At 38.8% G+C, this 25,115-nt stretch overlaps 1 protein-coding gene across 2 annotated transcripts in view; it reads right to left on the bottom strand.

The window, feature by feature from the left end:
• The window catches only part of Redic1 (regulator of DNA class I crossover intermediates 1), a 54,792-nt gene extending 32,520 nt beyond the window's left edge, over positions 1-22,272 (bottom strand). For both annotated transcript variants that reach the window (XM_048444806.3, XM_085678797.2), the window contains exons 1-3: positions 21,692-22,272; positions 6,307-6,346; positions 3,279-3,417 (exon numbers count right to left, since the gene is read on the bottom strand). In XM_048444806.3, the coding sequence (XP_048300763.3) occupies positions 3,279-3,417; positions 6,307-6,346; positions 21,692-21,714 (202 nt within the window). In that variant the 5' untranslated portion in view covers positions 21,715-22,272. The remainder of the gene's footprint in view (positions 1-3,278; positions 3,418-6,306; positions 6,347-21,691) is intronic.
• Positions 22,273-25,115: the final 2,843 nt, after the last annotated feature.

Raw genomic sequence — 25,115 nt, 5'->3', positions numbered from 1 at the left:
TATTTTAGTGTTCCATAGATGATTATGAACAGGTATATATTCAATGATACAGAATAGCTGATGTTCAGAATAAGATGTTTTTCCTCTACACCCCCATATCCCTATCCATTCAATCTCATTTTCTCTCTCTGAAAGCCCCACTCTCTCCATATCTCTTCAATATAGTGCTTGAAGTTCTAGCAATAGCAATAAGACAATAAGGAGATAAAGGGGATTCGAACTGGAAAGGAAGAAGTCAAACTTTTGTTATTTGCAGATGATATGATAGTGTACATAAGTGACCCCAAAAACTCTACCAAAGAACTCCTACAGCTGATAAATACCTTCAGTGATATGGCAGGATACAAGGTCAACTCAAAAAAAATCAGTAGCCCTTCTATACACAAAGGATAAAGAAGCAGAGAGGGAAATCAGAGAAACTTCACCTTTCACGATAGCCACAAATAGCATAAAGTATCTGGGGTAACACTAACCAAGGAAGTGAAAGACCTATTTGACAAGAACTTTAAGTTTTTGAAGAAAGAAATTGAAGAGGATACCAGAAAATGGAAAGATCTCCCTTGCTCTTGGATTGGGAGGATCAACATAGTGAAAATGGCAATTCGACCAAAGGCAATCTATAGATTCAATGCAATCCCCATCAAAATCCCATCAAACTTCTTCACAGACCTTGAGAGAACAATAATCACCTTTATATGGAAAAACAAAAAACCCAGATAGCCAAAACAATCCTATACAATAAAGGAACTTCCAGAGGCATTACCATCCCTGACTTCAAGCTCTATTACAGAGCTACAGTAATGAAAACTGCTTGGTATTTGGCATAAAAACAGAGACGTTGATCAATGGAATGGAATTAAAGACCCAGGTATTAATCCACATACCTCTGAACACCTGATTTTTGACAAAGGAGCTAAAGGTATACAATGGAAGAAGGAAAGCATCTTTAACAAATGGTGCTGGCATAACTGGATGTCAGCCTGTAGAAGAATGAATATAGACCCATATCTATCACCATGCACAAAACTTAAGTCCTAATGGATTAAAGACCTCAATATAAATCCGACCACACTGAACCTGATAGAAGAGAAAGTGGGAAGTAGACTGCAATATATGGGCACTGAAGACCACTTCCTACCTATAACCCCACTAGCACAGACAATAAGAGCAACAATGAATAAATGGGACCTCCTGAAACTGAGAAGCTTCTGTAAAGCAAAAGACACAGTTATTAAGACAAAAAGTTAACCTACTGAATGGGAGAAGATCTTCACCAACCCCCCATCAGACAAAGATCTGATCTCCAAAATATATAAATAACTCAAGAAACTAGACATTAAAATTTTAATTAGCCCAATTAAAAAATGGGGTACTGAACTGAACAGAGAATTCTCAACAGAAAAAGTTCAAATGGCCAAAAGATACTTAAGGTCATGTTCAATTTCCTCAGTGATCAGGGAAATGCAAATCAAAACAACTTTGAGATACCATCTTACACCTGTCAGAATGGCTAAAATCAAAAACACCAATGATAGCCTATGCTGGAGAGGATGTGGAGTGAGGGGAACACTCATCCATTGTTGGTGGGAATGCAAACTTGTGCAGCCACTTTGGAAATCAGTGTGGCAGTTTCTCAGAAAATTGGGAGTCAACCTACCTCAAGATCCAGCAATACCACTCTTGGGAATATACCCAAGAGATGCCCAATCATACTACAAAAGCATTTGTTCAACTATGTTCACAGCAGCACTATTTGTAATAGCTAGAACCTGGAAACAACTTAGATGCCCTTCAATGGAAGAATGGATAAAGTGTGGCAATATATACATTAGAGTACTACTCAGTGGTAAAAAAAAATAATGACATCTTGAATTTTGCATGCAAATGGATGGAAATAGAAAATAATATCCTGAGTGAGATAACTCAGACCCAAAAAGATGAATATGGTATGTACTCCCTCATTAGTGGATTCTAGCCATAAAAAATGACATTGAGCCTATAGTTTACGAACCTAGAGAAGCTAAATAAGAAGGTGAACCCAAAGAAAAACATATATAGATCCTCCTGGAAATTGGAAGCAGACAAGATGGCCACGTAAAAGTTGGGAGCATGGGGATGGGGGTGGGGTGAGCAGAAGGGGAGAGGGGGAAAGACAAGGGAGAAGGGGAGGATTGGGGAGAGCTTGGGGGAATGGGATGGTTGAGATGGAGGAAGGGCAGATATGGGAGCAGGGAAGAAGATATCTTAATTTAGGGAGCCATTTTAGGGTTGGCAAGACACTTGGCTCTAGAGCACTTCCCATGTGTCCAAGGGGATGTCCCCAACTAGGTCCTTGGGCAGTAGAGGAGAGGGTGCCTGAACTGACCTTGTCCCATAGTCACACTGATGAATATCTTGCATATCACCACACAACCTTCGTCCGGTGATGGATGGAGATAGAGACAGAGACCCACATCGAAGCACTGGAGTGAGCTTCCAAGATCCAGATGAAGAGCAGAAGGAGGGAGAACATGAGCAAGGAAGTCAGGACCTCATGGGTTGGTCCACCCACTGAGCCGGTGTGCCTGAGCTAATGGGAGCTCACCAGTTGGACTGGGACTGAACAAGTATGTGATCAAAGTGGACTCTCTGAATGTGGCTGACAATGGGGGCTGACTGAGAAACCAATGATAATGGCACTGGAATTTGTCTCTATTGCATGTACTGACTTTTTGGCATCCTAATCTGTTTGGATGCACACCTTCCTAGGTCTGGAGGGAGCAGAGAGAGCCTTGGACTTCCCACAGGGCAGGGTACCCTGCCCTCTCTTAGAGGGGAGGGTGAGTGGGGGAGCGGGAGGGAAATGGGAGGAGGGGAGGAAGTGGAAATTTTGAATGGTATTATTTATAAAGCAATAAAAATAAAAAACTCTGTTATTCTTTCTGTACAAATTTCCTAAGTAATATGAGATAATAATAACACATTCATTATTTTTTCTCTCAAGTTAAACTTGAAACTATTTGCCTAGAAATAATAATATTATAAAACTCCATGACAAATTAATAATATCAGACAAGTTAATCTTGTATAATACACACAGCCTAAAATTAAAATAAATAGATAAAACAATAAAAGATCTTAATTTAAATATTGGTTAAGCTTATAATTTATAAAGGCAATAAAGTTTTAAGATAAAATTTCCATATGCTTTGAGTGCTGGAATTTCTAATCAATTAGACAACAGACATTATTATGAATTACCACATGAAGACAAAAATAACGGCCTTCGAAAGACTTACCAGGTGTTTTCTTCTTGGACGATATCTGATTGACCATGTACAGATTAAGAAGGTCTAAACTGGCAGTGGGGTTCTTGACAGGTGGAAAAACTCCTAGTGATTTCATTTTTGATTTTAACTTACTCTTTTCAAAGTATTCCTAAAATAATTAAGAATTAAAAATATTAATTTCACAAACTTACAGCTCAAGGCAGAATCATAAAGAACAAAAACAGTGAAGTCACTATGCCACTGACTTCATGTGTCACACTTGTGACACAGCCTGGGAACGGAAATCAATAATGATAGCTTGTAGTTTACCTAAAGACTTTGAATCTGGTAGGTAAAACTCTTTTTCTGTAACAAATAACATATTACCCTATACTTAAGAAAACTCACAAGATACAGCAAAGTGCCTGCTGAAAGGCTAAGAGGGGACAGTGAGACAGCACAGAGATAGAAGCCTGATGCCCTGAACCCTTAGTAGGAGATAGCCAAGCCTTCTTTTGAAAGTTGTGTTTTGACCTCTACAGACACGCTATGATACATGTGTATTCCATCCCCACTTGCACACACGCGTGCGCGCGCACACACACACACACACGTGTGTGTGTGCACATATACACACACATCAATAGTAATAATAAAATTGTACAACCAAGAGGAAAGCAAAAGCTATGTGAGAACAAATTGCCAACCAATGCCAATTTAACTCACTATATCACAGCTGCTTAAGGTTGTCCATAAACCACACATATGTATATAAATATAAACTGGATATATAGTTATATATATATATTTTTTTTTCTTCCTGAATTTCTGAACTATAACTATTCTTCATTCTTTAGTTACATTCTCCACTTACTTAGTTCAAAGACATTTTAATTTTTAAAAAGTATTTATTTTTAATTATGAGGGAGCATGTATGTGAGTGAGTATACCCGTGGGGTTCATAAGATTGTTGTGGATCTGCTGGAGCTGGAGTTGCAGGCTGTTGTGGGGCATATGATATGGGTGCCCGAGCCAAACTCAGATCCTCTATAAGGGAGTTCATGCTCTGAAACACTGAGCCATGTCTCCAGCCTTCTTTATCAACATAGTGAGCATTTACATAAAGATTCTAGGTTTCTTACCTGTTCCCTTCCCCCCCTTCTCTTCAGACACCATCCCCACTCTTACAGGTTCAATACAGGAAAGAAAACATGCAGTATTTGTCTTTCCAAGCCTAGCTTACTTTTACTTAATTATTTTCAGCTCCACCTTCTTCCCTGTAAATGCCATGATTTCATTTTTCTTTATAGCTAAATAGAATCCCATGTGTATATTTTCTTTATCCATTCTTCAGATGATTGTGTACATACAGGCTAGTCCCATTCTGAGCTATCATGAACAGTATAGCTATAAACATGGCCGTGTTAGTGTCTCCATGATATAGTAATTCAGTGGTTTTCAACCTGTGGGTTGCAACTCCGTTGGGTTCACAGGGGTCACCTAAGGCCATGGGAAAACACAGATATTTATATTATGATTCCTAACAGTAGCAAAATTACAGTTAAGAAGTAGCAACAAAAATAATTTTATAGTTATGGGTCACCCCAACATGAGTGACAGTATCAAAGGGTTGCAGCATTAGGAAACTTGAGAAGCACTGCATTAAGAAGCCTTTAAATATATATCCAAATATGATATCACAGGGCCTTGTGGTAGTTCTAGTTTTTTGAGTAACCTTCACACTGAGTTCCATAGTGCCTAAACTCCCATCTACTGGCATAAGGGATACTTTTTTCCTGTATCCTGGCAAGCATTTGTTATTAGTTTTCTTGATGCAAGTCCTTCTCACTGGATGAGATGAATAGATTTTCAGTGCTTTTGAGACAGGGTCTCAATCTGTATCTTAGACTAGCCACAACTCATTAGTCATCCCAGCCTGGGCTTTGAATTCATAGCAATCCTGAGCAAACCTTCTGAATACTGACATTGCAGAGATGTGTCTCCAAACCAGCTGAGATGGAATCTTAAAGTGCTTTGGATCTGTCTTTCCCTGATAGTTAAGATTGCTGAACACTGTTTTCAAGAGTCTATTGAACATATATTTCTTCTTTTGAAAACTGTTTATCCAATTCATTATTCCATTCACTGACTGTGTGACATGTTTTCTGGTGTTTACTTTTTTGAGATCTTCACATATTACAGATATTTACCTTCCACTAGATGTACAGTTGACGAGGTTCTCTCCCATTCTGTAGGCTGTCTCTCCACTTGGATATTGTTTCCCTTCCTGTGCAGAAGTCATTTACTTCATGTAATCTTATTTGTCATTCCTTGAGATTTACTGTGCTGTTGGAGTCCTTGTCAAAACGTCCTTACCTATGCCTATGTCTTGAAGTGTTTTAACTATGTTTTAAGACATTCATTAGTTTTAATTTTTATCTGCTATTATGCCCTTGACATGGTAGCAGACTATCTTCAAAACATCTTCCACTAAGTATTTCATAACACAGTGGCATAAGGTTATGTACAAATGAATTGTTCAAACAGAAAAAGTTCAAAATGACAAAAAACACTGGAAGAGGTCACATAAGCAAGTAGTTCCTTAAGTTTTCAGGATATTAAGGCAATACATCTCAAAATATAAAGGCCCTTCACCAAAAAAAATATATATCTTCTTGTAACTGACAGAGATCATTACAGAAAACCACAATCAATCAAAATGCAGAGAGAAAGTGCCCACGTGGTATCCAGCCTCTATTGATACATCTGTATCCAAGTCCCAGGGATCACAGCAGAAGAGGAGATGGAAAGATTGTAAAGTTTGCTTTGAGAGTGTGTCTCCTAGGTCTTCCCACATAGGCATGGATAACCTGGAATCACTCTGTAGCTCAGGCTGGGCTTGGACATGCAGCCGTCTCCTTGTGCTTAGCTACAATTACAGCAGTGTGTCACTATGCCTGGCCATGGGGTAAGCTGATTAATGACAAGGAGGATTCAAGAGTTTAATGTTACATTTGCTATAACAGAGCTCTCATCGCTCAAATGACAATGACCTTACCTTCTGCTTTCTTCTTTCTTGCTTTATTAGAACCCTGGTCCTAAAAAGATAAATAGGAAAAAACATACAGTTACTAAAGAAACAGACCATTTCTAATATGATTGGCATTTTTGTTGAAAATCTGAAATTAAAATTTTCCTATTATTTTCTGAAAATATTTTAAAGCATTTATAGTAATATTTCCACATAAAATTCTTAGGAAGTCCAAAGTGCAATAAAAACTATTACAATAATTAATAACTTATACAAAATAAATCTGAGATAAGCAAAAAGAAAGGAAAGCATTAGAAATGCCCATTATTGAACCGTTCTCATCTGATAACAAAATTCTTGGTCAACAACTCCAGTTTTCTTTGCTTTTCTTTACATTTCAGCATTCTGGTTATATCACTCTGGAACAGACAGAAGACATCTTCAGGTCCTAAGGAACAGTGGAGTGTATTGCTAAGGCAATTTCAATAGCATTAATGTATCCGTTATCTCAGAACTGGGCATTATGGCACACACCTGTAATTCCAGCAGCTGGGACGCTGAGGCAGGAATACCAGGCCTTTGAGGTCACTTTATCCCACAGAGTTGTTCAGATGTACTCTGAGCAACACGGCAGGAATATGACTCTAAACACATCAAGGTCTATAATGTTACACTGGTAGAACACCTGCCTAGCACCCACACAGCCCTGACTTTGATCCTTGGCACTGCAGAAGGCAGAAGGAAAAAATAAAGCACTCCCTGCTCTAAGTCAGTTTAAGTTGCTGTAATAAACTACCACAGTTGGGTGGGTAGTTAAGATTGGTGCACAAAAAAACTCTATCCCAAGGTATGCCACTTTGTTATGATAAGTACTTTGAGGAATGTGATACTCAGGAGGAATGTCTTTCTTGACCACTTGATTGCCTTCCTACTATTGCCATCTCTGCCACACAGTGGATCATAGAAAGTAGAACCTACTTTATACAATCAGTCATAAAGTCTAGAATTAAACTTAAACTTAGAGTTTTATGTAAGAGCTGGCTATCCTTTCCTGACCTCTCTTGTTTGATATAGATTGTAGAATTCAGTCAGTTTAGAAGGGATCTTGGCTCATACCTGTCAGGAAAGAATGCTACATAGAGAATCTAAAAATAGGCCTTGTGGGTTTCTACTCTCTATCTGCTATTACTAAGTCATTCTTTTCATGTCCAATCACTCATCCTTACAGGCATTGATTCTTCAGCAAACCTGAATAGGAACAAACGCTGTTCCCTGGGATTATGGTCTTCATTTCTGAAGCTCCCCGAGTCACACGCAACTGAGTAAAATAAATGTGCTACACTGCTCTCTTCACGGTCTGGCTTATGTACAGGTCTGTGGTGGCTGTGGCCTTTATGATGTGCAGGAAAGAGAATACACTTTTCTGCCTAAACTGTAACAACAGAATCTCTCTCAGCTCTGGCAGCCGTACAGACTACAATCAAAATGTCCAGATCCACACCTACCTAATTGATGCCTATTTTCTAGTTCACAGATGGAGACTTTACATATTTGGTTACATAGTAAAGGGATAGGCTGGCTCTCTGGATCGTCTTTTGTAAAAGCAGGAATCATAATCACAAAGGTTCCTGTCTTACAATTTAGTCACATAACACAGATCCCACACTTCCCCATACCAAAACCTAGGGGTTAGGAAAATTCAAGTCCCAGTCCTAGATGGTGTCAGATAAATTAAGGACATTAATTGGGATGTAGGCATGTGAGAGGACCCTACTGAAGCTGAGAACTTTGAACCCTCGATTTTCAAGAGTTTCTCTCACCTGAAGCAGCAGTCTCTCCATCCTCAGCAGATGGACTCTCACCCTACTCCCTAAAATATTGCCTTTTCTGCCTTTGACTGGGGAAAATAGTTCTTTGCTGTCAGATAAACCAGAAGTGACTTTTCCTGCAGGAGTTGCCAGGTAAGACAATACTGATGTCCCTCAGAGCTCAGCAATAGTTGCCGTTAGACCTAGAACCACACTGAGGGCTAAGCAGGCTCCTAGAGGGGAGCTAGAAAGTGCAGTCCATGTGCAGGTGCACCACACTACTATAGAGTGTAAGGAGTTTGCTAATTCATTCAAGTAGATCTTGGAAAATATGTATGGGAATGGATTTTAAGGATGTGGGATATTCTTAGACGGAACATAAAACTGGATCAGGATGAGTTTATTGATATTGGCCCACTGAAGCGAGATTCTATGTTTTTATATGGAAGTTCAAACATTTTAAAAAGGTCTGAAAAGTTTGTTTGGGTGGTCAGATGAAGCATTGTCAAAAGATGGACTACTGGAAAGGAGTTTGAGATGCCTGATACCTCATGGCTTAGTGTTGATGATCTTAGGTTTGGGGAAATTGCAATGCCATAGTGTATAAGACCTAGTCCTCCACAATGGGAAGTATAAGACCTAGTCCTCCACAATGGGAAGGCCCAGAAGACATGCCCTTCACTAATCCTATAAGATGCCAAAGGGTGACAGAGGCACCTGCACATTTGAAGAGCTTTGTTGTCACCATTTCCTTTGTGCCAAACCTTAGGGTTGGAGATGCTATTATTGTTCCTTTGGATAGGTTAAATGCAACGGGTTAAACTGAGGTAGCAGGGGCCAGGTAACACTGAATCACCAGCGCTAAAGTGATTACAGTTATGGTAATAGGCAGCATAGGTAAAGCAATGTTCATAATGACCTAACTGTAATGGTTAGCACAGGCAAAGTGAATTGTATGGTGGCCTAACTCATCTGGACCTTTAGTACTGGTTATTCAATCATGGTATTTCCAGAGATAAAATATATTTTTAAAAGCCTACTCTGTTTCTGTTTGACCTATAGAAACAGAAAAATCCCCAAACAAATTAAAGAAAGTCTCCATTGAATTATAGCAAAAGGCCTGTGAACCAATTTCCAGACTTAAGCCATTTGAAGATCTAGAACCCCGTGAGTAAAAGGATGGCCAGGTTCCACTGAGGAAGGACCTTGATAAAACATGTAAGAATTTTATTGTTAGTCCTTTCCCAGAGAGACCCAAGGCCTTTTACAAAGCAACTGTATACTGGGGAAAGGAAATAAGCAGATTTTCTAGGGTCTATTGTGTACTGGTTTCGAATTGAGGATGAGTCTGAAAAACCCCGAGAAGCATTGTGGCCCTCCAATTAAAGTAGATGCTTATGAAAGTCAGGTAACTAATAAAGTTTTGGATGAAGTCCAACTCACAGTGGATCCAGGGGTCCCTAAATTCATTCTTTAGCTATTTCCTCAGTTCCAAAATGCATAACTGGGATACTTACAAGTTGGCAGAATTCTCACATTGGTTCCCTGACCTCTGGGGAGAGCTTTATTATGGTTGGAAACGCCAAATGGAAGTCACTGGAGTTTCTTCTATCAAAGAAAATAGTGGCTCAAAGACAATATCACATCCCAGGAGGAACTGCAGGAATTAATGGCACCAACAAGTACTTATAAAATACAGAATGGTGGGGCCTACTATAACCCTTAACTCTCATATCTGGCCAATACAGAAGGATGGATCATGAAGAATAACAGCTGATTATCAGTAACTTAATCAAGCAGTGACTGTATGTACAGCTCCTGTGCCAGATGTGGTGTTCCTAATGAGCAAGTCAGCACAGCTCTTGGCGTGTGAAACACAGCTGGTTGCCTATCAAATGCCTTTTCCTCAGTACCTGTCTATAAGAAGCAATTTTTAAGTACCACCAGAAGAAATTTTTCATTTGGCAAGGCCGGCATGATACCTTTACAGTTTTACCTTGAAGTTGTATTAACTCTCAAGCCCTGTGTCATAACTTAGTTAGAAGGGATCTTGATTATCTGTCTCTTCCACAAAATTTTACATTGGTCTACTATACTGATAACAACATGTTGATTGGATCGAATGAACAGGAGGCAACAATCACTCTGAACCTATTGGTAATACGTACATACATCAGAAAATGGGAAATGAATCCAATCAAAATTCAAGGACCTACTACCTCAGTGAAATCCTTAGAAATCCAGTGGTGAGGGGCATGCAGAGATATCCCTTCTAAGGTGAAGGATAAGTTATTGTACCTGGCTCCTCCCACCACCAAGAAAGAAGCACAATTCTTAGTGGGCCTATTTTAATTCTGAAGACAGCATATTCCTCCCTTGGGTATTATTCTGGCCCATATACCAAGTGACTCAGAAAGCTTCTAGCTTTGTGGGGGGGGGGGTTGGAAATAGGAGGCTGCTCTTCAACAGTTCCAGGCTGCTGTGTAGTCTGCTCTACCACTTGGACCATATGAGCCAGCAGAGCCGGTGGTACTTTAGGTGTCAGTAGAAGACAGGAATGCTGTCTGGAGCTGTTGGCAGGACCCTATATGTGAATCATATTACAGAACTTTGAGGTTTTGGAGAAAGGCTCTATCATCATCTGCTGACAATTATTCTCCCTTTGAAAGACAGCTCTTGCCTTGCTTTTGGGCCTTAGTGGAAACTAAACATTTGACAATGGGCACTAAGTTGCCATAAACCTGAGCTGCCCATCATGAGCTAGGTATTATCTGACCCACCAAGGCACCAAATTGAATGCACACAATAACCTTTCATTTTCAAATGATTGGGCCCAAGTGGGTCCTGAAGGCACAACAGCAGTTGTGTGGCTTAGGCAGTTTGTGGGATCACTGCAACAGTGTCTATCCCTAGTGCATAAACTGGCTTTTTAGGAGGCCATTCCCTATACCTTGCTGAGCCTAGGATACAGGGAGTGGCCTTGGTCCTGCCTCAAGTGATGTGACAGACTTTGTTGACTCCAAATGGGAGGTCTCACCCTCTCTGAGGAGTGGATGGGAGGGGTGGGATGGGAAGGAGGTGAGGGAACTACAATTGATATGTAAAACTTAAATTTTTTTTTAAAAAAAGATTGTTTTAAAAAAGAAAAGAAGAAAGAATGATAGAGTGGACTTTTGAAGGCATAGTTACAGTGCCAATTTAGGTAGCAACAGGCTGGAGGGCTGGGGCAGGGGTCTTTAGAAGACGGCATAATACTTGGAATCAGTATATGATACAGTTTCTCCCATAGCCAGGATCCACAGGTCCAGGAGTCAAGGAGTCAAGGGGTGGAAAACAGAAATGTTCCACTCACTACCAACCCACTAGGAAAACTGTGTCTTTCCTTTTCCTACAGCCTTAAGTTCTGTTGGACTAGAAATTTTGGTTCCAGATTAGGGAGTGCTGCTGCCAAAAGACACAACACACATTCAGCTGTGTGTAAGCTTAGACTTCCCCCTAGGCACTTTGGGCTTCTCAGGTCCTTAAGCAAACAAGATAAGAAAGGAGTAACAGTTTGAGGAGGAGTGATCAGTCCAGATTACCCTGGGAAACTGGATTGCTTCTCTGGGATGGAGGTAAGAATGGTTTTGTCTGGAGTGCAGGAGATCCTTTAGGGCAGGAAGCTTGCTGTCAAGTCTGTCTCCAAGTATTGTATGAAGCTGCAGCCATAAAGTCTGTCTAACACAACTACCTAGACATGAGATGAACAAAGAAGACACCAATGGACCTGGCAATGTGGATGGAAAAAAAACAAAAACAAAAACAAAAAAACAGGAGGTTTCAGCCACATAGAGAACTATAGGCAATTAAGGAACATGGGGAGTGGGAGAAACAGTTTTCTCTAGAGCAGAGCACATCAATTGGTTGTCCAGTGCCAAATGGTCAGCACCGAAAACATACATATAGGGAACATGTACAGACTGAGCAGGTGACATCTAAGAGTATATACACCTATATGCGTATACAATATGAATGTAATATGGGAGGGTTTGAAGGAAGAAAAAGGAAGAGAGATGTGCTGTAATTATATTATAATTTGCAAATAAAATGTGTTAAGGGATAGAAAGAAAAGAAAGGGAGAGAGAAATAAGAACAGGTGAGAAAGAAAACTGCTGATTTCAGGCATTCACATGTGATTTTCTGCCACCTTTTATTCAAAGAAGAAAAAGTAAAAAAAAAATAATTCTCAAGAGATATTCCTCTTAAAGTTAAATATGCAAAATGGTTGTTAAAGAAATGTAAAAATCTACATTTCAGTAGACAGATATCAAAACTATATTAGTAGTGAAATACTGTGGACATCACAGAAATGCCTTACATCATGAGCCTAAAATTGTTCCTTTAGCTTGGTTTTGCTCTTTGACTTTCAGCTTACTTTATGAAAGGCCTGGAGACTTACAAAACAAATTGTTTCAGAAAGACAAAATCTTCTAAATTTTACAAGCACAATTAGAGTTGAAAACCATAAAGCAAATCAAGAGCCTTAACTGTAACTATAAAATAACACTTCAGAACTTGTGTTAAACTGAAACATCAAAAGGTAACATTACTAGCTAACAGGCTTATTAAGATTCAAAACAGCATCTAGCCTAGAAAAAGTACTTAGATTGGCTTTCCACAAAACTAAAGCAGGTCATCCTGATGTGTCAGGAATAGTAATGGTAAATGTCAGAATGCTGTGTCTTTAAGTGCATCCCATAATAAGTCAAAAAAGGCTTTTGGAAATGCATGAACTACAAAAGAAATACACCAAGGGGAACACCCTATAAAAACCAATACAGTAGAAATCTGAGCTAGCTGGGATATAGAACCTACTGAAAATAATTTCTCAAACTCAATTTCAATATTGTAACACAGAAACACTATTTCACAATTACAGGCTATAGTCATAAACACAAACTACTACCCAAGTCCACACTGGAAAGGACTTACAATGTGAGTGATATTCTAATATGAAAGTTAATTTCAGGATATTAATAATATAATTAAATCAGAAGTAATATGGATTTACTCCTAGATCAAATTAAACAGAAAACTAACAAAATGACAGAAAAATGTACCTTTCAATAACTCAATTATGATATTAATTTCCAATTCAAGGGATACAGACAAGCAATTGTATTGGAAAAGCAGAATCATCTCCTTGTGACTCCATTAAATATATCTTATGATCAAAACCTGACACTGCCATGGTGTTAAAAATGGAAAAGGTATTGCAAGTAACGAAATAGGGATGAGCAAATGTCACTGTGCTAACAGCTGGCAAACAGAGTTCGCGCTAAAGGTAGTCCTGTCACACTACCAAAGGAACACATGCTCAAGAGACTGTTACAAGTTTGAGCATGTAATGTACCAAAATGGGTACACCCAATCCTACACAACAAGCAACATTAGAAATGAAGTCACAGATTAATCCTGGCACAATTAGTTATTGACCTCCATACCCAGCTCTCACCAACAGACAGGCCACGCCAACTACAACAACCAAAAAAAAAAAAAAAAAAACAAAGGGAAAAGCAGAAACATAGCAGTGAAATGACATCGTGGATCAATGGATCAAGTGCTAACAGACGTCTACAGACCATTCCATGAAAACACTGAAGGACATTAACATCCTTCTCAGAAGTTCATGCAACTTCCTGTAAACAAAGTCAGAAAATGGTGGTTACCCCCGAACTGCCCTGATCTTCGTATTTCTTTTCATCGATGGCTTTTGTGTTTGGCTTTTCTTGTTTTTCTAAAAACCTAAGGCATATTGTTTGAGAGTTCTGTTACTTTAAATGCAGGCATTTGTAAATAAACTTTCTCTCAGAACTGCTTGATCCTACAAAATTTTAGTATTTTTTATTTTGTCAATCCCATTCATCAATAAATGGTGTATTCTTCAATCTCTATGTTCATGTATGTTCTATAGTTCTTCTCGTTGATTTCTAACTTTAACCCATTATGGTCAAATAGAAAACAAGAAGTTATCTCAAATCTCCCATATTTTGTTAAAACCTGCTTGTGTCTTATGCATCCCACAGAGGGATTTATACTGGGTACTGTAGGTCTTATCACAAGACCACAGCTGGGGATGTCTATACATCTAGATAAGGCTCCAACAATAGGGCAAGTAACAATCTCATCAAAATCCACCTTGGAGAATAAATGAGTTTATTAAGCTTTCTTACAGGGCATGGAGGAAGAGTCATTGGGGTTGTCACCAAAGCAGACACATTAATGCAAAGTCTCACCTCATGCATGGTCGCCTCCTGGAAGGCCATCATGAAGCCCCTTTCAGTAATCGTTCTGCTTTATGTATTCTAGGGTAAGTATCCCTCCGCTGCCACCCCCCTTCTACTGGAGTATCAACAGTCCCACTATCATTACCATAGACCTAGTCATCTTTGTCTTTTTCTACACCAAGGTTGTAATCATGTTATGCCCAGAAGAGAAATGTCATACTGTAATCTGAAAGTAGGAATAAAATATCTTTGTGACAAAAGGGAGGAGAAAGGCACAAGAAAGGGATGAATGAAATGAAATGGACAATGGAAGGGCCAGCCTGGGCTACTACAGTATGACCTGTCTCAAAAAACAAAGCAATCTTTAAAAATCCCAAGACAAATGCTAAAAGGGGTCTATTCTTGCTAGGGAGAGGTTAGTTTCAGAAAGAACTGAACAAAAGGCCCCAAAAGAAAGGATAAAAGGAACAATGGAGAATGAGATGGGTTGGAGGATAAAGGATGCCTCGGAATTCAGGGGTTTCCGATGTAAACTAATTTGCTTTTAAATAGTCCTTTGCCACAGTAGAATGCTAATGACTTGGACTAGACTGCCCCAGGGTTTCTGATCTTGTCCTTGCCTGTTTGGACAGGTTTTAACCAAGATCTAAGGATGTGTTCTTAGCAGGTGAGGTTATTTTCCAAGTGTACAGCAGACAGTCACTAGCACAAACATCACCAAATGTCATGTGGTGACCACCCTCAATTTATTGGTTGAGCAAGGATCTGAGTCTCCAGGAAACAGTCTCAATTTTTGTCCCAATATATGACCTAACTGAATCTTGTCTCATGATCATGTTCAGGTATCTTTCCAGCTTTCCCTTGCCAAAAGCTGGCAACAGTTTGGAGCCTTTCTAGGCCTGACCAGCTACTGTCACTTATGGATTTTAGGATATGGGAAACTAATAAGAAATTATATGAAGCCCCATAAGGGACAGAAAGGACTCTCCAATTTAAACCCTGTGTTGTTTGAGGGAGAATAACCCCACAGTCTCATATGTTTGGACACTTGTTCCCCAGTTGGGAACTGTTTAGAACGCATGACCTTGTTAGAGTAGGTTTATCACTAGAGGTAGACTTTTAGGTTTCAAAAGACTCATTCCTAGTATTCACTCTTAGCCTCCTGTCTATGAATCAAGTTGTGAGCTCTCAACTGTTCCTGCGACCATGTCTTTGTTCCACTGGCATAGACTCTACCTCTATAGAACTGTTGAATGCTTTCTTTTATAAACTTGCCTTGGTCCTATTGTTTTATCACAGAATCAGCAAAGTAAATAAGTCAGACACTTCAGAACAAAGGTCCTCACTTAGCCAACTAAAAGTGGACTCATTCATCTGCTGCAGACTTGGCCTTGGCCCAACTCAACACACTAATCCAATTTTATGCCATTGAATAAAGAGTGGCCTTGGGAGTTCCCACTCAGAAACTTCCAATGCCCATAGGGCGCCTAACTAAAAGCACACTCTGTGGCACAGAGCTGATATACACTTCTCAGGGCTCTAGCCTTAGAATCACTACTAAAGGAGGAACAATGCATTTTCTATATCAGACTATGAAAGTAATGCAAAACTTCCTTGGTGAATTCTTTTGGTTTTGAGGTATTACTTTACATGATGTATTTATCTGGGCCCTGTAGCCATGTGCCTTCAACACAATGTAGTCAGAACCAACAGCCTTCATTTTTTAATTTCCACCCAGTCACCCCAGATTCTTACAGAAAAGAAATTTATGACATATCAGAGAGATATAGGTATCAATGGGGAAAAAAAGTAAAGTTTGACCCCTCCCATCAAGGCAGTTTGTGGGTTCTGACCCTCTCTGGTCAGGAATCTTAACCACTGCTAAGGTTTCTTCAGAAATGGAGGGAACATGTGGTCCTTGGTTCTCATCAACCAAAGTAACTCTGGAGCTGACAAATGAGTGCTACTGTTAATTCCCAGATCTATTGATTTGTCTCTCAGATGCATTCCATGTTTCTTTTAACTACTGATTTTTTTTAAGTCAGTCAGGGAAAACATAGGAAGAACTTACCAATGTTGTGGGGGTAATGGCCATGTTGGTAAGGATTGGCTCTACCTTAAAAGCTTCCTCTACCCTTATGCTCATTATGAAGGGAGACAACATAGGTTTCAGGGTCATGGCAGTGAGTGTGGCTACTATGATTGTCCTCTCGAATGCTCACTAATGGGGAGAGGAGAAATAATGGGGTTATCAGGATGTCCTGATGTAGGGGGATAAAGAAACCGGAAGACATTCTAACATCTCCTCTTGGTCCCGTAGATGGTTAATCACCCATCACTCATTTGACCCAGAGACCTTGAAATAATCTCCTTATATTCTTCCGCACTCTTGAGCTTTTCCTGAATTTAAACTGATTGATAGAAAAAAAAAGTGGCCTCTAAAGGGAAATATCATTCATGGTATTGTCTTTTTGCAGGTGCTATTGAAGCATGAATAACAGTTAGTCTTATCAATAAAAGTCAGGTGTCAGACATTGGGGTAAAAGCCTAGAAGAACAAAGAAGCAGGAGCAATGGCCAGTTCCTTCCTTCCTCTCTCATTCCTCAGTCTGAAAAGGCCTAGATCCCATCTCTGCCCCACCTTACCACTTCCTTTCTCCACTTCCTGAATGCTAGGATTAAAGGCATAATCCACCAGCTCTGTGGTTAAGTAGTGGCTAGCTCTGCCCTCAGATCTCCAGGCAAGCTTTATTTGTCAGAACACAGACAAAATATCACACAAGATACAGCAAATTTTCAGGTTGCCTGCTTCCACTTACAGGTACAGGCTGGTTGTGGGTACAGAGTTGTAAATTGCTGGCCACCCTTAAGCCTAGCAAGGGAGCATTTTAAATTAAGATACTTGTGAAGGCAGGTTTGTCTGCCAGAATGCTCCTCCATGACCATGGGAGCTTACTACCATATACTCATGAACTTATAAAATTTAAGGTATCAGATGGTGACTCTTCAATATAAAATCTTCTCTCTCTGACAGCATTAGGAGGTGGGAAAAGAACTTTTCTGTCTCTTGTCAATACCAGATTGCAATGCACAACACAGCAGGGGGTAAGATCCATATGAACAAATTTGTACAACAAGAACAAAAGTTCTGAGTTCAGCTTAATGTCACTAGAGTCAATAGTGAGTCTCCAAGAAAGTTAGTAAATTTTTTAATGTCACTATGTCCTGTGGTATTAAGAAAGACAATAAAGTAAAAGGTACCAGAAAGGGAGTAAATAACAGAAGGATGGGATTTTTTAGTAAATGAAGATTTGTACATGGTAAGACTTTGGTCTAAAGTTAAGATGGTTGTATAGTTCTAGAATGAGAAGGATAAAGACAAAGTTTGGAAGGTCACAAAAGTTCTGAGTAGGTTATATGAGGTAGAAGTCGAGACTTGGATAGGATATGAATGATGATAAAAAGGTTATTAAAATCTCTGAGACCAAAGTGCAATCCTTTTCTAAAAAAAAATCAATGGAGTTATCTTAAGATATTGTTCTGCTCTTCATAGAATTTAGGCCTGACTTCAAAAACCAAAAGTGTGTGTGATCAGCGTTACTACTCTCACAGCTGAGATAGTAACATCTAGATTTGCTTTAACATGGAGTTTTGTCCAAGCTTCATCTAAAATCTCCACAAAAGTTAAAAGGTGCCTCTCTCCTTTGGAAGCTTGCACAGCACCTTCTGGTATCTTGAAAGCTACACCTCAAGGAAGAGGCTTTCAGGACAGATCCAGTTTGGGTCCTTCTGGCCCAGTGTCCAAAGCATATCATGTCTTCAGAAATGGGGACTTACCTTCCACCTCTGAGAGGCAACCAAAAACAACAGCAATAGCCTATAATGTTTGGGGAGCCCCAGAACAACTCAAAGTAGGGGCTTCTCAGTCCTGGTGCTGGGCTTTTTCTAAATGGCCTATAGCCCTCAGGGAGAGCACTGTCGGACTCTGAATATAAAAATATCCAGTTTAAATGAACATTTTTCATTTAAACAGTATATGTATATTATACACAGACTTATGTGTATTATATGAAATATTAGGTCAATAATGATTCCTTTCAGACATCTTTACTCCTATTTTACTCTCCTCTCTCCTTCTTTTTCTCTTCCCCGCCCTAATTAAAATCCCTTTATTTTTCCCATTCTCTCTTCAAATTACCTATATCCTGCTATTTCCCTCTCTATTGCTCCCCTAACCTCTCAGTCCCTTCTTACTTTCCTGGCTTCTGCAATTACTCCAGGTTACACCCACATCTGAAGTTTAGAGCTAGGAACCATGGATGAAAAAGAACATGTGACATTTGTCTTTTTGGATCTGGTTTACTTCATTCATCTTTAGTTGGCTTCCATTGCTTATCCAAAGAACTCTCAGGCTGAGGCCTTTAGGATGTTCAGAGAAGCAAAACCAGCTGGCCTGATCTGCCTTTACCTGCTCACAGTTAACACAGGAGATACTCATTTGTTTATAATTAGTATAGGGCTTCACCCTATAGAGCCCCATCTTTCCAAGAAAAATGCATTTAAAATTGTATGCTAATTCTTTTTAAAAATTAACTTATTTGTGTTTGTGTGTGTTTGTATGCACACGTGAACACATATGCAATTAGTGGTTAAAGGACAACATCAGCAGTCAGTTCTCTCCTTCTGTATGGAGTGCAATGAACAAGCTCTGGTCTAGGCTTGACAGCGAGCGCCTTTGCTCACTGAGCCATCTGCCGCCCTCATGGATCTTAGTTTTTCATCTGTTTTACATTTCCTCTACAATGTATCAATGTTGGTTTACATTTAAAGGAAGGATTTCCCCTTTTTATCTCTAATCAAAACCAAAGTGCTAAGAAGTTGTACCCATGTTTATTTATTCTGTGGTTTAGCCCCGGGGTAGTTAGCACCACAGGTGTAGCACTACTTAATGTTGAGAAAACAACCTTAACCTGAGTTTCCTTCAGGACACGGTTTTCGCACCCTTCCAGCAGCAACTAAAACATTAATCTCAAAACAGCGGATAAGTTAATAATACGACAGTAATAGCTGAACTTTAATAGTACTGAGGTTTTAAACTTGTCATATATAATATTTATTATATACATGTCATATTATACATATATAATTTTAAATTATTTGTATGAGTGCAGGTGTCTGTGAAATATAAAAGAAAGTATTTTATTACCTGGAGCTGGAGTTAAAGGCCATTAATATTCACTTTAAAGAAAGCTAAATTTGAATATATTAATTATAGTCATGTATCAGCTATATCCTATTGAAGCCTGTAAGTGAATTTCTACTTTTCTCTAAAGTGAAGGTAGGCTAGTAGAATACTAGCCAAAATAAACCAGGTAGATTTGTTTTGTTTTACATTTGGTTTTTTGTTTTCTTATTTGTGTGTATTGTGTAAGCATGTATATGCCACACTGTGGTGTAGCAGTTTCTGCCAAGATTGAAACATACTATCTATTCAAGATTGAAACATACTATCTATTCAAGATTGAAACATACTATCTATTCAAGATTGAAACATACTATCCATCCAAGATTGAAACATACTATCTATTCAAGATTGAAACATACTATGCAGCAGAGAACCTCCTCAAACGGGAAGATAAACAACTTGAAAGAGCTACAGGAGGTCCCTAAAAATGACCATATTCACTAGTCCCACCACACCCAGTATTTAAGAAGAGGTGAAAAGAACTCAGACCAGACAAGCTGACTGGAAGAGAATTAGACTGGGACACTTGGAAAGGACGCTCTCCAACCTGTTGTGCTGCCTCCAGGCTGTGCAGCATGCTCTAAGTTCCCAGCTTTTGGGAACTGTCACCCAAGCTGGGGTGGGCTTTGGTGATTCAGCTGTCTTTGACCCAGTTCTGCTACTGTAAGTAACCCTTCACTGATATTCTTGAAAGAAACTTCAATAAAATTCATTGGTTTACCAAGCTGAACTTTTGTGCTATATGTACTTTGGTCTGTCATGAACTCCCCATCTGGGGTAAGTAGGCCTGTGTGTTGTGTTTCCCCAGGAAAAGCTTTGTCACACAACACACATCCTATGTGTGAAGTTCACATGACAATTTTCCTTACTCATTTCTCTCCTTCTACCATGTTGGTTCCAGAAATTAAACTCAGGTCCAAAGGCTTGGATGAGAAACATCTTTGCATGCTGAGCCATCTCAAAGGCCCTGTTTTGCTTTTTGAGATGATACTTTTTGGCCTGAAACTGGTGGATACCCTCTCACCGTGATCATGTTACAAGGAATTTACAGGCATGGGTCCTCAATCCACTTTAAAACTCATACACTTCTAAAATACAATGCCAACATACTCAACAGAGGTGCTCCTGTTAAAATACTAGTCATCTTTCCCCTATAAAAGTGTCAATATTATATTAATACCCTACTATCCTGGGATCTATTTGTGAGATATATAGATATATATGCATAATATACATGCATATATAAAATATATACCATATATACACATCTATCAAACAATTAACAAAAATATGTAAAAGTAAATTTATAATGAATATTTTATGGTATTAATCCTGAATATAAGAACAAATTATAAATCCTCTTTATTCAAAGTAAGTTTTCACTGTGTCTGTTTTTTAAAAAGCAAGCTATGGGGGCTGGAGAGATGGTTCAACAGTTAAAAGCACCGGATGCTGTTCCAGAGGTCCTGCATTCAATTCCCAGCAACCACATGGTGGCTTACAATCATCTGTAATGAGATCTGGCGCCCTCTTCTGACCTGCAGGCATACATTCAGATGGAACACTGTATACATAATAAATAAATCTTTGAAAAAAAAACAGATTCGGGCAAATTAAATGAATAAATAAAACAAGCTATGAGCTGGGTATGGTGACACATGACTGTGAGTCCAGCTCTTTAGAAGCTGAAGCAGTAGGATTATTGAGTTCTAGGCCAGTCTGGGCTTAATAGTAAGACAAACAAAACTAATAATAATAAATGTTCTTTAAGTTATAATTTGGAAATTTGGTAATCTGCTGTCTTGCCGTATATAAGCACAACTGGATATAGAATTATTTTGAAATTCATTCCCAGGGGTCCTCACTAGAGGGGGGTTTCTGGAGTGGAGGAAATACAGCAGGAACCTCGCCCTGCCCATCGCAGCCCCTCAGAGAACCCCGTGGAGAGTGGGAAACCGTAGTTTAGGATCCTGGACAGTGCTGAGGCCTCCACCCTTACATCCACCTGGGAAGCCTGTGACCTTGCGCTGCGGCCTGGAAGACGGCGATAAGCAAGGACCGCAGGACTGGGTCTTAACCAGAGCGCACACTTACCGTGAGCCCCCGACCCAGTTCATCTCTCTAGAGCTTCCAGTGCTGGTCCCTCACAGCTTGCAAGCAGAGCCACACAGCCAGATAGCGGCCTGGACTTCTCCCGACAGCCTCTGCAAGAGAGCGCCTTCCTTCCGGTGTGGCACCAGGTCCCGCTCCATGCACTTCCGGCTAGGCGCCCATGGCCACCCGGCTTTCCTTCCGTTTCTGTGCTGGGCCATCAGCTCACGCGGTGTCTTTGAAAGGAGGCCGTCTATCTGTATGCGTAGCTGACATTGCCATTTCAACTTGTCACAGCATTCCCACATTCTTGGCATGAATTTGCGGTATGGTCTTAATATTTAGAAAGCATTGTTGAGAAGAAACTTCACGCTGTGCGAAGTTAATTGTTGTGTGCATTTTGTGAATCCCGTAGAGTCTTAATGAGCTTTGATTAGCTGTCAAAGTTCTAAGACATTAAATTCCTTTCTGAGGAAACACAATAACAAAATCCCAAAACAAAAGTTGGATTTTTCTGTTCATTTCTGTGTGGTGTTATAGTCTTCACAAAACAGTTACCTCAATGAGAAATTTCTTGGCCGGAATAAATGCACAAACTAATTTTTTTCAAATTGCCGTGACTTTTTATCCTGAAAAAGTATCAAAATAGAAGTTGTTAAGAAATAGTACCTAAAATAAATATATCTTCTTTAATAACATTAATCATAATTTTATAATAAAACCAACATATTATATGTAATTTAATCAAAAAGCTGAATTCAGCATTTCAAAAAATCATGGAATGCCTGTTGATTTTTAGGGAACCTTCATCTTCCTACTTATGTTTTAAAACTATTGACTAACTAAAAGGGGAAACTTTTTAGCTAATACATTATCTTGCTTTTTCTTTTTCTTGAAGGTCCACAAAAAGTTTGCTTTTTTGTTGAGAAAAGTGAAGGACTGAAAACCTAGATAAATTATTTCTTCTTCATGAATGGAGTTCTTTTGTTTCTAGTCACAGGGCTGCAATGGGAGTGTGAACCGGGCTACAGATTAACACTGAGACACAGGCTTAGACAAGACATTGCCAGGTTTGCCTTCACAGAAAATGGTATCTCCATAGGAACATGGGTACAGTTGAAATATTGACCTAAGATGTTACCGTCGATGTTGTCTATGCCTTTAATAAGTAAGGCTGGCATAACTGATACATAAAGTTTTAATACCAATATCTAAGGGTCAACATATCAATTAGGTAATCATTTGAGTTTGAAGTCAATTCAAGAAAACAATGTTGTACAAATAAAATATGATTTATTATTTTTGAGAAAAAAAGAATCACTCAAACTTCTTAAAACTTTAATGATTTATCTTTTATCTCTAAAGATAGACTTCTGATTTATCATAGGAGAATAAATACACTGCATCAAATATTTCTCTCTATATGTAGTTCTCTTCATTAGAAAGATGTTTCATACTTTATGAAAAATTATATATATATATACATAATATATTTCTGCTCTTGATATTGGTGATCCACGAGAATATCATACTTTTTAAAGCAAAGCTATTTAATTACTGCATTTAGGAAAAAAATTGTATTTTTTTGTTTTATTTGTGGGAATGGGTGTCTTGCCTGTACATATGTGTGTTTGCCTCTTTCATGCCTAACTATCCTAAAGGACCATAAGAAAGCATGGGGTCCCCTGGAACTAGAGTTACAGATAGTTGTGAGTCACCATGTCAGTGCTGGAAAACTGAGTCCTCTACAAGAGGAGTAAATGGTCCTAACTGCTTAGCTATCCATCTAGCCATCTCTTCAGCCTTCTGCATTTATAAATTTTAAAAATTAATGTCAAATATTTTTCTCACATTATTTCCCCCCTTGAGAAAATGTTAATATTTCCCATGTGAAATTACATAAAATTTAGAAGCTTCGGTGGAAATTTAATAATGCTTACTATAATAAAAAGTGGGGTTTTTTTCTCATTTCCTTTTTCTCTCCTAATCTGGAATTCAAACTAAAATTAACTATCTCATTGCTTTAATTACTTATTACGAATACAAAAATATTAAAAGAAACCTCCTAGCAAATGTTTTGGAATGCTAATTTAAGATGTGTTACATTCATTTATTCTGTGGAACGTTTGTTTAATGATACAAAAATGTATTACATTCTTTTATGTTGCATTTGTTTAACTCTGTGAAGCTGTGTAACTTTGCCTGTCTAAAATACCTGATTGCTCAAATAAAGAACTGAATGACAAATAGTCAGGCAGGAGAAAGGATATGTGGGACTGGTGGGCAGAGAGAACTCTGGAAAGAAAAGATTAAGGAGCAAGAACAAGGAAAGAAAGACAATAGGGACCAACCACACAGTCAGCCACGGAGTAAAAATGAAAGTAAGATATCCAGAAGTAAGAAGGGGAGGAGAGTGGGTATGACCAGGGGCAAAAGGTGGAAGGGTGGTAATTTAAATTAAGCTAAAAACAAGCCAAGCCAAGGCTTGACCTTTATAAGTAAGAATAGTACTACTTGTGTGTGTGTATTTATTTGGAACCTGGATGGTGGGTCCTCCCAAAAGTAAAAGAGCAAAAAGTGAAAACAGACCATTACAAGTATTCTTAATGTTTTACTTTAAAAAGAATATGTAACCATACATTGTTTAACAATGGGAATAAATTTTGAACATTCATTTTAGATGGTTTTATCATAGGGCAAACATAAAGAGAACTCACACAAAACTAGTTAGAACAAATAGATTATTTTGTATGCTCCCTTGAAGCAACTAACTAAAGGATACAATTACATGAGGAATATGGAACTGACACTGGCATAGTAGAACATACTGTTTTATAATTAGTCCTTTTAAATAGTCAGGGGTACCCTTCAAAACAGCAATTAAAATAGTATAGTAGATACATGAACCAGTAACAGTATCATAATAAGCCAGTATATGGTGTTTATGTTGCACTAAAGTGGTAAGTCACTTTACCACATCATAGATTCAATTTCACAAGTAATCCTTTATGCTATGACATTTATGGTTACAATGATTGCAATAAGCAACAGGAAAATTTTCATTTCTTAATTTTTCACAGGATCACATAAATATGGTCCATTGTTGACTGGAAAGTTTCGTGGAATTTTTCTATCTTATTTCCTCTCGTGTAGAATCCTTCCTTTGCCCTATCTGAAACCTTGAGCCTAGTCTTAAATCTTAGGTCCCACCCTCCACCATTTGGAGACTGTGCAGGGTGGAGGATAATAGTGAGATTTAAATTATCAACCTCTGCGCTAAAATGGCTCATGCTCAAGTCAAATCGCACACTGACAATTTTCATAATTTTAATAACTGACCTTCAACCTCCCTTGTATCACAATTTTTGTGCCATTTTTCGATCTTGATTACCTAATTATTCTCACAAGTTTCTTACCTATGGAATTC

Source organism: Myodes glareolus, chromosome 19 (assembly GCF_982192425.1).
Source record: "Myodes glareolus chromosome 19, mMyoGla1.1, whole genome shotgun sequence".
NCBI lineage: Eukaryota > Metazoa > Chordata > Mammalia > Rodentia > Cricetidae > Myodes > Myodes glareolus.
The sequence above is the reverse complement of the archived record's forward strand: the minus strand, read 5'-3'. Positions and strand labels throughout refer to the sequence as shown.